Source organism: Protopterus annectens, chromosome 1.part1 (genome assembly GCF_019279795.1).
Source record: "Protopterus annectens isolate FY-2018-M chromosome 1.part1, PAN1.0, whole genome shotgun sequence".
Lineage (NCBI taxonomy): Eukaryota > Metazoa > Chordata > Ceratodontiformes > Protopteridae > Protopterus > Protopterus annectens.
Genome location: NC_056726.1, coordinates 223,924,736 through 223,941,444, shown reverse-complemented (window position 1 = coordinate 223,941,444; position 16,709 = coordinate 223,924,736). Strand labels below are relative to the sequence as shown.

Here is a 16,709-nt window from a genome sequence, read left to right as displayed (position 1 = left end):
CATCCTCCAGAACGGTCTTACAGACACAGATACCAGGTGTCAAAACCATGGCCTCAAGTAGAATGCCAAAAAATGCATAGTCATCCCCTTTGGGAAAAGAAAAGTGCCCACGAATTATCACATAGGTGGTAATCCACTAAGTACGGAAAATGTAATTAGGGACCTGGGGACCCAGGTAGATAGCAACCTCTCCTTTGATAATCACATTGCCAAAGTGGTTAGAAATGTCTTCTATGTAGCCTACCTAATCACTAAAGGTTTCACCTCTAGATTAAGAGAGAGGTCATTGTGCCCCTCTACTCCTCAGTCATTAGGCCCATAAAAGAGTACAATGCCCCATTTGGTATGTACCTTACTCGACACCTGCAACAGCTGGAAAGACCACAGAAGTACCTCACCAAGAGGATCATGGGCCTCAAAGAGATGCCCTATGCAGCTCGACTAAAGCAACTCCAGCTCTACTCAGTTGCTTACCGCCTGCTCAGAGGGGATCTCTGCCTGACGTATAAGGCCATGTCCAAACCGGAATTAAATGGACATGATCCCACCTCAAGAAAAAACAAATCTCTTAGAGCCACACGCTCCAGTGAATTAAATCTCAAAACAACAATAAACAGGCCATGCTGGAGGGATAGATTCCTGTCCCAGAGACTTCCCTCGCTCTGGAATAGAATCCCAGTTTATGTTAGGCAGAGTCCCTCGCTGACTCTCTTCAAGAGGAATCTTGACGAGCGGATGAGAAATCGTAAATTTACCCCTGGGATCACTTCAGTGGCCCTGCTAGACAGAGGCCCAGGAAACTAATTTAAAAGGGAGGTGAAAGCCAACACACTCTGGCTAGGCTTATAAATGCCCTTGGGCAGATAGCCTAGTACCTACCTATGAAGATCTCTTACCTCGAGGAGGCCGTCTTTGCTACCTAAGCAAAAAGGGAGACTTTGATGGACAATTCCTCTGAAGTTTAAAAAGAACTTACTTTCTCCTTTTCCTAAAATCCTACATGAACTTTCCCTCATCTGGCAAGGTCTTGGAAGAACTCAGAAGCAACAAGGGCAAACAGATTCCAACTGTCTAAAGCAGACCTCAGTAACTTAGCCTTGATGCCTTCAGGAAGGGATTATAACCAAAACCAGGAATAGGTTCATAGGTTCATAGATTAGTACTAAGCTAACTGCCCTTTCGAGCCATTTTAAGCTTAGACAATTAACCCTTGTGAGACTCAAACCTTGCACCTTGTGTTTGCAAGGCAAACACCTTAACCATTAGGCCACCCTCCCAACCCCATAAAGAAAGACTGTTTATAGGTTCATTGGTTCATAGATTAGTACTAAGCTAACTGCCCTTGCGAGCCATTTTAAGCCTAGCCAATTATCCCTTGTGAGACTCAAACCCTGCACTTTGTGCTTGTAAGGCAAACACCTTAACCATTAGGCCACCCTCCCATAATATATGGGAATACCTCCTCATAACAGACCCTGATGGAGCCATCCTAGAAGGGGCATCAGCAGTATCATAACTGGATTTAAACAGTGACAACCTACCTGGAAAGGTGAGCTCAAAAGGGAAATGGCAGAAGATTTAGCTTCTGAATCTGGCATATCAGACTGAACACAAAGTTTAGAAAGAAGAGCCATCACATACTTTAGTAGTTTATGGCCCTGAAAATTAATGTGACAGATACATAAATTAACCCCCATACCTGTCAATACTCCCAAACTTTTACCATCTGACAAGGACAGTAGAAGGGGACAGTAACTTAGAAGGCTTATAAGCAGGCAAAGAAATTACTACAGATTCAGAAGAAAAGGCTTTAACATAAAAACTTTTGAGCCTCAGGCACTTTTTTTGTAAAACATGTAGTTTTGGAGCATGAGCCCGAAACACATTTTTTTTTCTTCTGCTCCTAAGAGGGTATCAAACACTGGAGGGACGTCAAAAGGCTGAGGTAAGTCAATCTCCAAGATGTTGTACTACCTCTTCTGGATATTAGAAATGTAAAAACTATCCCATTTAAAATGTTCCACCATGCGAACAAGTGTCCACAAAAGGAAATTCCTCAGTGGGACAATCAGGGGAAGGGAATCCTCTTCCTCGGACCAAAGGGCAAAAGAGGAATGGATCTGAGAATAGTAGGCCAAGGATTCTGCCCCAGAATCCAACTCCACAGCCTCTTCAGAGGAATCTGAATCCAGACGGCATTTAGAAGAGGTAAAAGGACTAGAAAATAGAGAGCTTCTAAAGAGGTTTTCAAAGCCATAAGGGCTTTGAAGAGACCCCAAGTGAAATCCTACTCTTCTTTGTGTGGGTCTTTAGCCACGTGTTCCTTAAAAAAAAAAACACAAACATTTACTCTGACAAACTGAGGGAGCTCAGATCCCTGCCTATCTTCAAAAAGGGAAGCAGAAACTTCTTTCCTAACAAGAATGAGAGGGATCCCCTAGGCCCCTCTGAAATAATCAGCAGCAGTTTCTCCTCCTCCGCATCTGCAGCAGACATAGACACAGCCTCGGCAAACATACAGGTTGGAAAGTCCCATGTCAGCCTCTAACTGGGTTGTGACAGAGAGGGCTGTTGTCAGAATCAAACGGTCCTCTGATTCTTCATCCAACCTAACAGCGACATATGGAAGAGGCTGTACAGCACAAGTCTCAATATGCACCTTTTCAGACTTTTTCTTAAGAAGCAACTGAATAGTGGGGCAGTCAGATTCAGAAGCCTAGCTTCAGATGTTGGTTCTCTAAAATATATGGAAAAGGAAAATATATGGCTACACAGAGACTTTGGCACAAACACCTAAGAAATTTCACAGGAGTATGCTCGTGAGTAGCATCTAGATAAAAAAGGCATGCCTCGTGTCCATCTTTATGGGGATTCTGCCTCCTGTATACCATTTTTCCTTCCTGGATCCCATGTAAAAGGTAATAAAACCAAAAGAAAGAAAGAAGAAAGAGACCCCCAGAGGATACTGATCTTTCGAAGACTGAGTAACTGGAGCAAAGCAATGAACAACCTGCAGACTAAATTCATAAGCAGCAATCACACTTGCAACAAAGTTGTTCTGAGGATTAGACACTCGTATATCAGTCATGTACCTTATGCCTTAGATACAGGACATATATGTCTGGCGAATGGTGCCTGAAAGGAGGCAAAGCTTTGGTATGCTGGCCAGATGTTCTGCTATCCTCGACATGGCATCGCTTTAGTAAGGAATACTGCAAAAGTGATACAGAAGAGCATATTAGCAGCAGTACTTTTCCTCGACTTATCAAAAGCTTTTGACACTGTGTCTCACCAAAAGCTACTTACAAAACTTTACTCCTTAGGACTTAAACACTCATCTCTCAAGGGGTTCAACTACTATCGCAGCTATAAACTTCAAGTTGTAAAATGAGAAAGCAGCAACTTTCCATTTTTCTCAGTGCAAACAGGTGACACAGGGATCAATCCTTGGCCCCTTACTAAAGCAATGTTTTTACAAATGGCCTATATACCCCACAAGTAAAACATGGTACCATTATTCAGAATACTGATTCCACACTATCGGCACTGCGAAAAACCTACAACTTCAGACTCAAAACAGGAATCCTTCAACTCCATTTAAACGTAGCACCATAACTTCAATTACTATTAAACCCCAAGACCACAAAGCTAATTTTGTTCACACCTAAATATTCTATTGATAAACTTCTCTTCAGCATTATTTTTTTATTAGACCAAACCAAAATTAAACTTGTAACTCACACCAAGTTTCAAGGGATTGTTCTGGATGATGCACTGAAATTTGACCACCACGTAAAGCAGGCTATCAGCAAAACACTTAAAAACCTGGTACCCTACATCAAGCTAAAACTTACCTAACTAATCTGATAAGGCAAACCATTGCCTCCACTTTACTGGTACCAACTTTCCTACAGGATTGTTCCCACATTTGGCAACTAGCAAGCTACCCAAACAAGTTACAAAACAAATGCTGCAACAAAATATTTACATTCACAGCAGATATACCTTATAGATCCCAACACTGCATAATACCAAAACTGGTTAGAAATAGTGCATCACTACTAAATATTCAGTCTAAATTTCCAACTTGAAAAATTAAAAAACACTAAAAATGTATTCAGCCTTACTTTACCATCTAGGACTCTTCAATCTACTGACAAATTACTACTGCACTCAATCAAAACAATACTGTGGGCGACTCACTGTATTCCTCTCACATCTGTTGTTGTTGTTCTTTTCGGCTTTTCCCGGTTAGGGGTCGCCACAGTGGAACTCCGGTCTGCTAATGATTGGCAGTAGATTTTTATGGTGCCGAGTTGCCAGCCTGACACCCAACCTTCAGCGAAGGCACTCCCACTTACGTACACATGTCTTTCAGAGGCCACTCGACTGCAGGGAGGACATGCGGACTCTACACAGAAGACACTCCCAAGCCAAGCAGAGAATAGAATGGGAGAACCTCTTGCTGTGAGGTAACAACGCTACTGCTGTACCACCGCAGCATCCCTCTCACATCTGTGAAGTTTGGAATTCTATTCCTCTCTCACTCAGACAAACTACCTGAAATTCTTCAAGCTACTACTGAAACAAGTAAAGGTTTCATGGCTTTGCTCATACACCACACCTGGCTTATCCCCCAAAAATATCCTTATCCACTATTAACTCCTGCACTAAAATGACTGACTATTTGGCCAGTGATCTGTCATATCCCTGTACCATTACAGTTGCTTGACCATATACACTGTACAATACTCTCCTCAACTTTACATTAGTGTAGATTATAGCTGTCCTATTATAAAAGATACTAGAAGTCTAAATTTTATTAGTCTAAATACTAATTACCATTGAATGACCTCGTATTACAGTATTGCCTGTTATGAGTATAATATTTGTGTACTCACATTCATATGTATCTTGCCAGTGTTTTTTGTTTTCTCACTGCTATACATTCAAGCAATTCACTACACTATATACGTATGCAGATTATGTTCTGTATCTTCAAGGTTTTCTCCTTGATCCTCTTCCACCCAGTCAAGACTAACAAAAAAAATCAATCAATAAGCAATTTAAATACATATGCAATCAGAGGACACACAAGCAGGTACAGATCGTTAAGGATTTGTTTCATTATTACTGCAGTAACTAGGTGGGTGAACAATTAGACTAAAGGGAAAAGACACAGCCAACTTCAGCTTTTACACCTGAAGTACTTTACCCACTACACAATTTATCTTTGCTTATCAGAAAAGTCCGACTGGGATAAAACCCTTTTTCAGCAGAGGCCTAGGGAGAAAACCTCCACATTTAACAGTGTCAATACATACATAAAATACACTTCTAGAATATTACAAAAAGCTACAACATATAGAGAAGTGTACATACATGAAAAAAAATAATTGCTTACATAATGATTTGGGAACAGAGCATACACTGGGTATCTATAATGTGGTGAACATTCATTAGAAATGGACACAGCAGAGAGAGATACAACAGTGAACAAACATGCTGTAATATCTGCAATTTCTAACGAAATAATGGAGAGTCAGCTTTACCATGGAAATATCAGAAAGGGGAAGGTGGTTGATAATGAAATATAGTGTGATGTTTTCAAACATTATTACTTCGCTTCTTAATCTTATATGCAATTACAAAAGTGAGAATAGTTGGTTGCCTTTGACTGTTACAATTTTGGATAGATGAAACTGACAGTGGTTGATCTAATTAGGGAGAAAAAGAAGTCTTGTCAACTAAGTGCTTGCGATTAATATAATTTACATAGTTAACTCCCTGTGGTTCCCAAGCTGTCATCCCAATAACCCAAGAAATGACAGTATAATTTCAGGCAAGATCCAAGAAACCTCCTAACATTAACACATACTTCAGGTTACTTTGTTAATTAATCTTCTAAAAGGCATCCCTTATTTTGAGTATTGCACTTACAATGATTAAAAACAGAATCACAAAAAAACTAAGAAATGTTTAAATTGCACAAACTTGCTCCATAAATGAATGGATGATACAATTTCTGGTTTCTTTTAATAATACAGAACTTTCACTGTTGTCATGTGGGCTCTGTTTCCTTGAGAAGACTATCTTACCAGAAACTAGTTTTTAAAGGAAAGATTCTACTTGTTTTCTAAACAGAACTAATTTCTGTAGAGTAAAGAGAACGTAATTTCTGTAGATTAAAGAGAATCAGAGCTACTGCTGGGCTCCCCACTGAAATCTCAAGACTGTCAGAGTCTTCAGAGACAAAAAAAAGGCTGAAAATACTGGAAAGACTAAATACAAAGCACACTCTTCTCCTTTACATTTTTTTTATTCTGGGGGCAAGCATCCCACTCCCACCAAAAACTTACATATACTAACTCTGAAGTTTCTATACCTCAGAGAAAAAAAGGAATATTCCAAGAAATTTACCCCACTATTACCCTTTCCTTTTTTTTTTAACCTGCAACCATCACTTCAACTTGGAAAACTATTTAACATCTGCAAACTGCATTGAACTAGAGCTACTGCCAATATTAGGCTACAGTCCTTTTCTTTCTGCTTACCTATGACTGTTTTTTTTTTCTTTTATCTTGGTTCAACTTTTTCCGCAATTAGAATTTCCCATGATTTCTGAATCAGTTTTTATTACATACTATTTTCATTCTGAGACTTTAATCAGCTATAGTAATTGAAAAGAATAGATGCAATTTCAAGTTCTACAGATTGATGATAAAAAATGTAAATGCAATATTACCTTGCCTGTATGATACGATATTTTATTACTTGTAAAACGTTATGACCAATGCTTTATTTTGGTATCCTCAAAGCACTGATGCGATTGTTTGTAGCCACCCTTTATGAACAGAGACTGCTTAGCTAACAGACATTAGGTCTGGCTCTTTAGAAGACTGTTCAGTATTGGAGACTTTACAACCAGTGGCTAATCTGATTGCTGGCAGTGTATACTGTGAACAGAAAAAAGGGGTACCGTCACTGGACGGATACGAGTAGCCTCTCCAGGGAAGCATTGTGAGTATATTATATATGAAAAAGTTGTTTGGTTAAGGAGTCACTGCCAAAAAAAAAAAAAAAAAAAGACTGCACTACAAGTACTCCTGAGGAGTCAAGACTATAACCCATGTTCTATAGCTTTCAGTGAGTCTTACAGGTGACAGTGACAACTCTTGTGGTGTGTATCTGCCATAAGCTCTTAAAGTCAATTATCAGTGAATACAAAACAAATGCCAGCAACGCGGTTCTAAGCTCCATAACCCCTACAAATTGTGTTGTGGTAGCAATGAGACTCAAACCTCATCCATTCACATTTTTGGGAAAGTGGGGTTGAATTTAAGGCCCACATCCCTGCTCCTGACACTAACCACCTAAAGTCGAGAGCTGGCAATGACAATTGCAGTTTCAGCAACACCCAAATGGAAGACACAGGGACTGCTCTAACAGAGTGTGCTGGTTAGACAGTGCCCTAATTTTTTGTGACAAAACAAAGGACCAGGGCTTCCTTTCTCAGGAAATATTTTATGCAGTCCAGAAATAACCCACTTGAGCATACATTTATAAAGCAATCTCACAGGGATACAGTAGTAAATATGTTAATATCATTGGGAACTGCACCCCTAAGTTTGTTTGAAGTCTCATCTGAAGGATGACAGAGGTCCAGCTGCCTGCACTGGTGATAAAAGATAGCACTGCACAAATGGAGAAGAGCAGGGGAAGTTCCCTGATGCCTTGGCCAAATTACCCCTAGTAGCATAAATACCGCGTTGGGTCTCTCCTGAAAAGATGCAGCTAGCCTAGAGGTACTAACCTGGTCAATAAAGAATAAACAAAATTAAATCAAAAAAGCAACTAATCCACACTAGTCATTTAATGAAGTAGGTTCATAGGAAGTTAGTAAGCATGCAGCCCAAGAGACCATAAAGAAGCCTAGCCCAAATTCCCAATTGCCCCAAAGCACTGCCCGTTTAAATGACTTGCTCAAGGTCACACCGCAGGCAAGCAAAGACAGAAGGATTCAAAACACTGAGCCTTTGGAACAGGGATCCGCTTTTTAATAAGTCAGAGCTTTCATCCTCTTTGCTAACTACCAGACAATTAACCTGGTGAAAACAACAATAGTGTTACAGTTAAGAATGTTGAGATTATTATTTTATCAGGAAAATGTGTCACTATTTTTATTGCAAAGATTTCACAGTATGTGTTTCACAGAATGTGCATGCTATGATTACCAGTCTCGACCATTGTGGCATCCACAACTGCAATACTGAAGAACATAGTGAAAGTTCACATAAAACTGCCTACACATAAAGCAGACAAGATAAGCAGACAGGAATGGAAAAGGGAGATTCTACTGATAGGGATAACTGCAATTAGGGTTATAAAGAATAGGCAAAAGGGTGCTGGAAGTTACTGAAGGAGCTGTCAAAGGAACCAAGACACTGACAACAAATTACAGAAGGAAAGGTAATAGAATGGGAAGTTGCAGGCTAGTGACTGGCTTCCCTAACATGCACTGATAGAGTACAAAGAGAAAGAGATAGGATACCACACCTACACTTGAGTTTTTAACTTAATCCAGAACAGAAACTCCTCTTAACAATGGATAATCAGTAAAGCATACAAAATACTGCAAGATAACTATAGGAATCCAAGATTAGAAAACAGTGAGAATACAGATTAGATAAGCAATTCACAAAGAAACAGAAAGGGAGGACATATGTATGCCCCCCAAATATGCAACAAAAATTACATTTACGATATTTGTCTGGAAGTGTTTGCATAGACACTTATACCCCAAGCAGACTCCAAATAATTTTTCTAAGGGTAGATAGCAAATGTTGGAGATGTGATGAAGAAGAAAGAAGTAACTGGGAACATACGTTTTGGGAGTGTGACGAGTTGGCAGACTTTAAAAATTCCCTATAGAATACTTTGGCATGAATACTGGGGAACAAATGAATTTAACGAAGGAAATAATCTTTTGAGGTGGGAGAGAGGATTTTAATTGCCCAGAGTAAAGCCTTATTTCTAGTAATGCAATTACTAGAAAATGGAAATCAAAGTAAAAACTAACTATACTTAAGCAAGAGAAATAGAAGAACAGAACAGAAGTGGGATCTTAATACATACAGAAAAATGTTTTTGAGGAGGAGAAATGAGGTTTAAGAGAAGGCAGAAACTGAAAACTTTATGTAAGGCTCCTGTGATTATATGGTTACCCATCTATGTCAAGCAAAGTTCTTCATTAGCACTCTTCAAGAAAAATCTTGATGAGTGGATGGGAAATAGGAAATACACCCGGGTATCACTTCTGTGTCTCTGCTCGACAGTGGCACAGGAAAATAACTTGCTTGGGTGGCATAAGCCAGGGAACCTTGTTGGCTAGGCTTACATAGGCCCTTGGGCCGATGGCCTAGTACCTACCTATGAACCTATGGTAGAGAACAACACATATAATGCATGATGTTTGTAAACGTGAACTTGTAAATATGGTTTGATTCTTCTTCTTCTTCTTTCGGCTTTTCCCGGTTAGGGGTCGCCACAGCGGATCACCTTGTCCGCACATTGAATGGCAGTGGAGTTTTACGGTGTCGAGTTGCCAGCCCGGCGCCCAACCTTCCACAGAAGGCACACTCACATGCACACCTAGGGCCAATTTAGAGTGTCCAATCCACCTGCAGCATGTCTTTGGGATGTGGGAGGAAACCGGAGCACCCGGAGGAAACCCACGCGACCACAGGGAGGACATGCAGACTCCGCACAGAAGGCACCCCAGCTGAGGATCGAACCGGAGAACCTCTTGCTGTGAGGCGGCAATGCTAACCACTGCACCACCGTGGCCGCCCTGTAAATATGGTTTGATTACTTTACATAAATGTAAATTTGCCTAATAAAGGTATTTTAAAAAATTCAGCCCAACAGTCATACCAGTTAAGGATGCAGTCTAGCAATACAATGAAATAGAATTTCTAGTACTTAACTGCATTCATAGAGGTAATCAAATAAATGAAAGAGCACTACTAGGTATTTCAACGGTTAATTGGGACCAGCCATAGTATATTCTTAGTGCTTGCCTCAAAGATAAATCCAAAAGTAATCTAGGCCATTTGACCAACATACACCATCACAAAAATTAACAGAAAAAAAAAAATACTATCATGCATGTTTTGTACAACAGGACAACTTTAATGACTGGCACTAGTTAATTAATGACCTTGAGCATTACTGCTTTGTCACAGTGTCATAAGGACTGTTAAGACTTAAATACATGACAATCCCTAAACATTCATTCATTGTAAGGCAAACAATTTCACACATGAGAGAAAGAGTGCGCCTTCAAGAAAACTATCAAGCCACTGCCACCATAATGTAGGGCTGTCAGCTTTTCAAATGTGGGACATTTTGGTACAAAATGTCAGATATGGCAGGCGGAAACATACTCACGGCCAGTACAAAGGACAGAATTTAATTTGCTCAAATAAAAGCTTATACTTGTAGTATTTTAGTTGTTAGCTTATTCTTGTAGCATTTTAATTGTTTATTCTATTTCTCATAACATTTAGGTGTTTCAGATGCTACTAGTACATAAAATATAGGAAATAATTTTGTCCTAATATCTCAGGACATTTGCCATTTTTACAATTTTTTGCGGGACTGTACCTCGCAAAGTGGGACAGGTGGTAATCCTGCCATATAAATGTGGCTTATGAATAATAAATTACTAAAACTCCAGGTCTTCAGAATGCCAACTGGACTTAAAAATCACTAAAGCTTTTAGAAAAATAAAATAACTCTCACTTAAAGGAGATGCTCAAGCACAATAAAACCAATTATGTCAGCAACAAGGGTGTAGCCAGGCATACTCTGTGTTCTACAGAGTACATTTTTTGAGCATCATATTAACTTAGCTTTTTTCATGTCATATGTCTTCAACTGTCTAAATGAATACCTTTAACACGTGATGCAATATTACTAATCTAAAAGCATACATTTTATAGTTTTAGAGGTACAGCTAAACAAGTTTGTTACATTTAAGTGCTTGGGGTAGCATTTTGAGAGGTGTGTCAATTTTTTAAGTGATAGATCCACGGGTAGCACCAACAGCTTGTGAGGACAAAATGGAATTTGCTTGCTACACTCCTGGTTAGCAGCACGATTTGGTTTCCACAAAAAACACTGACACTTGCAGAACATAAGACCAAACTAATTAGAGTACACAGTTATTTTGCATTCATCGGTTGTACGTGACTGACCACATACGTCATCCACCTTTGCTTAGACTGCAGTTTTTGACAGCGGTATGGCAACACAATTTCCTTAAGGAAATGCTCCAGACTACTTTATTAATCTAGTAAAATCATGACAATCAGTCCATAACCGCGGTGGTTAAACACTCAGCTCACCAACGCTTACCAGTTTCACTTACCTGATCTGTCAGCCAGTTCTGAAAACACCATCATGGGAAACACTCCGACCAAAATTAAACAGCCCAAGAGTTTAACGGCTACTGTTTGATCGCCAAGTCCTATACACATTACCAAACACCGGTTGCTGCTTTTCATTAGTAAATGCCCCCAAAACTCACAGCCAGTCGCAACAGTAGAGCAAAAAAAATAGTTTCTCAAATCACTTCTACTGAGCTTTTCCAGTCAGACAAAAAAAACACGAACGCATTTTAACTCATTTCGTTTACGTCAAGACATGAAAATGAACGATTTTCGTGAACTACCATTTATACATCCCGCCGATATTTTCCCCCTTTTCCTTTTATGTTAGCATCGCTCTCTTCCGGATCAAGTCCTCAGACGGCGCCCAGCATTACAGTTTCATACTACACCTTTTACAGGTTGCCCTCGAAAAGTCAAACGTTGGCTGTTTTTGGCTGTTACTTGTCTAGCTACCAGAAATCAGTCACGTGTATGGGCGCTGGTGCATTCGTAGATTACTGTGCTGCACGTGGCTATTGCGGTGCTTTAATGTTGCTGTGTTTACAATACCTGTCTGCCAGGTACAAGTGGTTGTCAGTTCAGGTAGCTGAATTGCATGCTCTTGAACAAGTTCACTCGTAGCAGGCGACTGGTTTAGTTTACCGATAAAGTGAGTGTGGTTCCCAGCTGAAACGGACACTGACCCAGAAGTGAGCATCAGTTTCTTTCTTTGTCCACACTAGTTTTATCCGATTCAGCCATACAGCTAAACTCTCTCTAATTTTGCATCCTATTTGCATTCCACCTAAAACTGCTATAATGGAGCTTAAGACAATTCTGGGAGAAATAATCAGCTTTTAGCAAGGAATATTAGTTACAGGTGGAGACTGGAATTTGAGGTTGCTTGTCTTAAAATTTGCGGTTTTCTGGCAAATCATTGAGGATTGCAGCCACTAAATAATGACTGACATTATCGTTTCAGACTTCATATTTTTTCCAAAAAAATGTATGGCTATGGAAGACCTGTTAGTTACTCTAACAAAGGTATTTCTGTATAAAGTCTAAGCACTCCTTAAAATGGAGAACATCGACATCTGTGCAGTGACAGAGACCTGGTTCAAGGCTCCAGAGAGCACCCCTGCATTACCAGGCTATAATTCATACCACACCTTTTGGCCACCTAACTTGGACCGAATCACTAAAGGCGGAGGTGTGTCCATATTCATTAAGGATACCCACACCCAAGGGCGCCCGCAGGCAGGTGCAAGGGGGTGCACTTGCACCCCCTGGAATCCGCTGACTAATTAATATTTTAATTTAAAAAAAAAGTTTTTTTTTTTAGGGTGTTCTTCTTTAAGAAGAAAGAAGTCCAGTCGTGCTGACATCATCACGTGCAGTGCGGGAACGTACAGAGAATGCTGACATCATATTTGCAAGCGGGAACGGACGGTTTAGAGGACTTCACGGAAGATGGGACATTTGCGAGTGACAGGGACGGTTTAGAGGACTTCACTGAAGATGGGACATTTGCGAGTGAGAGGGACGGTTTAGAGGACTTCACTGAAGATGGGACGCGACTCCGCGAGTGAGCAGGAACTGAAACGGATGGAAGACGGCTGGGACACTTTCAGAAGGGAACTGAAACGAACGGAGACACATTCAGAGCAGGTGTGTGAACGGAAGATGGGACACTTTCAAAGGTGTGTGTGTGTGTGTGTGTAAAATGCCGCAGGTGCTACATGGTGGTGGGTAGAGAATAAGGCTTGAACCCTATACCTTCGGCCCAAGTGGCAAGAGTCTGAATTCCCTACCCACCACCATTTGTAAAAATGTTGTAGGTTTTTCCCTCATACTTGTTTTGTTCCTCATAAAATCTGTGGTTTCTGTATTTGTGTCCTTGAAAAGCCAATAGTGCATTGGTGCAGTGGTAGCATTGTTGCCTGACAGCTACATGTTCTCTGGTTTGATTCTTGGCTGGGGTGCCTTACCTTCTGTGTGGAATCGGTATGCCCTCCCTGTTTTTGTTTCCTTCCACCTTACAAAAACATGTCTGTCTGGAGTGTTTCTCCCTGGGCCTCTGCTAAAAATTAGCTTTTGTTCAAAGTCAGACTTTCCTGGTTAACAAATGTTAAAAAAAATGACACTCAATTTGAATATCAGATTTCATATTCTTCAGAAAGTGCATGGTAACACAAAAGCTTTTATTCTAGCAATTTTCTAAGTGTATACGATGGATATTTTGGAATTTATCCCTATCTTTGGGACTGTATCCCCCCCCCCCCGTTATTGGCTTCATCCAGGTTTTGTGCTAAGGTTGAGAGCTATGGTAAGAACTGAATTCACTGAATATGTTTGGGGGCTTTATTCCCCCATTACTGGCTTTGTCCGGGTGTTTTTTGCTAAGAGGTTGAGAGCTGTGGTGAGAACTGAATTCACTGAATGTTTGGGGGCTGTATTCACCCATTATTGGCTTTGTTCAGGTGTTTTGTGCTAAGAGGTTGACAGCTGTGCTATGGTGAGAACTGAATTCACTAAATGGTAGCCATTTAAGTTTCAGTCTTCCTCTTTCACAAAACAGCTGATTTGACGTAGTGGTATGTTGCTGTGACTGTTTTGCACTGGGTCCCCTGGGTTCAAGATGTGGCAGTGAAATGTATGGTGGTAATGCAGCATTTTATTCTAGCAACTTTCCAACATTATACAAGCAATGTTTAAAATGTGTCCCTGGTTTTTGGCCTTTTGTCCCCCCCCCCAATAAATTTTGGCTTTTTCCAGATTTCTTGTGCTGCAAAGTTCTGAGATACAGCTGAGTGTCGAGTAGATTTTTCAAGGAGCTGAGAGCTGCAGGGGAGCAAAAGTTTAGTGCTGCTTAAGCTTAGTCTGCTTGCATTGTTAATAACACAACAGGTAGTGTACTTGCTTTTGATGCTGAAGGCTGTGGGTTCTACTCCCACAGTAGGTAGATGCATTGCTGATACTGTACTGTATTGTAAAGGGGGTGGATGCTGCAGTCCTCTTTGGCAAAGATACCTAGTAACTATGAACCTATCAGTTTGCTATCCATTCCCTATTATGGTATTACTAGCTTATCATTTTTTTTAATGCATGCAACAAAGGCAATTTATTCTTCAAGGCAACAGGCACTTTATTTGTAGATGAAACAATGACATATAAAGTTGTTTGCTAGCAGCAACCTCTTAGTTACAGATTTCTTTAATGTGGATTTTACTACTTCAGAGATTGTGCATATTTACTGATACTGGTGGACTATAGAAGGTTGAATAGACTTTTATGATGGAAATGTTCTGAATTGGGCAGTTTTGTCATTGGTGTATGCATTTTGTTTCATTGTTTACTGGAAAAATGTTCAAAACAATAAATTTAAAATGACCTCTAACAACTGTACTGTATTGTACAAGGAATATAATGTAATACAGTCAGGAAGTTGTATCAAAGAGCATGTGTATGTTTCATGTTTAAGGGGCCTATGATTTTGAAAACAGCCCAGAGTTAATCTGCCACTGGCAAAATGTATTTTCTTTGAATGTGGGTTTCAATGCATGTGAGTTTCAAGGGCAGAGAAGTTTTAATGCTAAGTCTATTTTCATTGTGAGACTGCATTGCTTTGTTTAACAGATATCTATTAGGGTTTGTGCTGTAAAATGCAAAATAAAACTTTCAAATGAAATCTAAATCATCGCAGAAGTAAAGCAGTATGCACATTACAGTGTTTATGGTAAATGGGGCAGAATAACCAAGGAATAGGACATTGGAATGGCTGCAGGGGGAGGCTCCATTCGGCCATGATTTTGTGAGGGGGGGGTGGGTAGCAAACTCAGACAGCCCCGGTTGAACTATACCTCTCAGTTGTCCATATTTTTGTAGAATGATTAGATATTTGCTTCTTATTTTTGGTTTGTTCCTCATAAAATTTGTGGTTTTCTAGCAAATCATTTAGGAATGAAGTCACTAAATGACAGACAAAACACTATGAGATCCACACGGAGTTAATGCCCTCGCTGTTACAAACCAATGGAATATCCAAATGTGAAGAATAATGACAAACAGCGTGAGCAAAACAATGAAGGAGTACAAAAATACCATCAACAGCTATTCAGCTAAAAAACGATGAACAAGACAGTTCGTTGTATTAAATCCTTTGTATAAAACGTGATGAAATAATCCACATAGGTAAAAAATCCACATAGATAAAAAATAAGTAGGAGTTTTATTGGTGCACCTCAGGTTAGCGCTTTCGACATAAGCTTCATCAGACCTGAGTTATAAAATCATGTAAACTGTTTAAATACTTTGCAAGGCGGGAAAATACACTTAATTACATTAATTTAAACTTAATTGGCTAGTCATACCATAGCCACTAGAATCCCATACTATACCATTTCCTACATGAATTTAAACTAATGATTTATGCAGTTATACTTGAGGAGCTTTTCTACATTTCATTTTACATAAAAACCATTATACAAAAATAATGTAATTACATAATTGATACACTTTTACTTTACTTAAAAACAAATTACTTATAAACACAATAACTTAAAAACATTACATAAAACATGCATACTTCTTTAATGCATAATAGTATGCTATATATTTGTGATATAATAAAAACCTTTTATATTTTAATTTATTTATATATATAAAATATGATATCAACATATTATATACCTACATATACAAGGAAACATATTCTCTATATGCATATGTCTAAATAATCCATTGGCATATAAATCTCAATTTCTTAATTTTTAATTTTTAATTTTCTCATTTTTAAAAACGATTTTATTGGTACTTTACCATTTAGACCAGGGGCTCTATCAGCTCTTAACTTTATGATCCACGTTGTTTCTCTAGATTCAGTGAATGTGCTTATATCTCCCCCTCTAACATTAGCATATATTCTTTCCAAAATCCTAAATCTAAAAGAATGTTCACGTCCGCTATCTATAACATGCTTAGCCAAGGCATTAATAACTGTGCCCTTTCTGATGTGATATACGTGCTCCCGCAGCCTATCCCTAAGGCTTCTATTGGTTTTACCAATATAGAATGCAGGGCACGTTATACACTGGGCCAAATAAACTACATTCTGAGACATACAATTCCCTGTGGTGAACGCTTTAAAACTTCCCAAACCTGTGGGATGAATAAATACTTCTTCTGTATCTATGAATGAACAGAAATTACATGAATTACATGGTGATGTTATATTTGGACCTTCAGGTTTCTCAAACTCATTTTCAAACCTATTACATA

At 39.3% G+C, this 16,709-nt stretch overlaps 1 protein-coding gene across 1 annotated transcript in view; it reads right to left on the bottom strand.

The window, feature by feature from the left end:
• LOC122814351 (discoidin, CUB and LCCL domain-containing protein 1-like) overlaps window positions 1-11,927 on the bottom strand; it is a 1,191,124-nt gene extending 1,179,197 nt beyond the window's left edge. Inside the window, exon 1 of the mRNA XM_044086940.1 lies at window positions 11,432-11,927. Coding sequence (XP_043942875.1) covers window positions 11,432-11,567 — 136 coding nt within the window. The 5' untranslated portion in view covers window positions 11,568-11,927. The remainder of the gene's footprint in view (window positions 1-11,431) is intronic.
• Window positions 11,928-16,709: the final 4,782 nt, after the last annotated feature.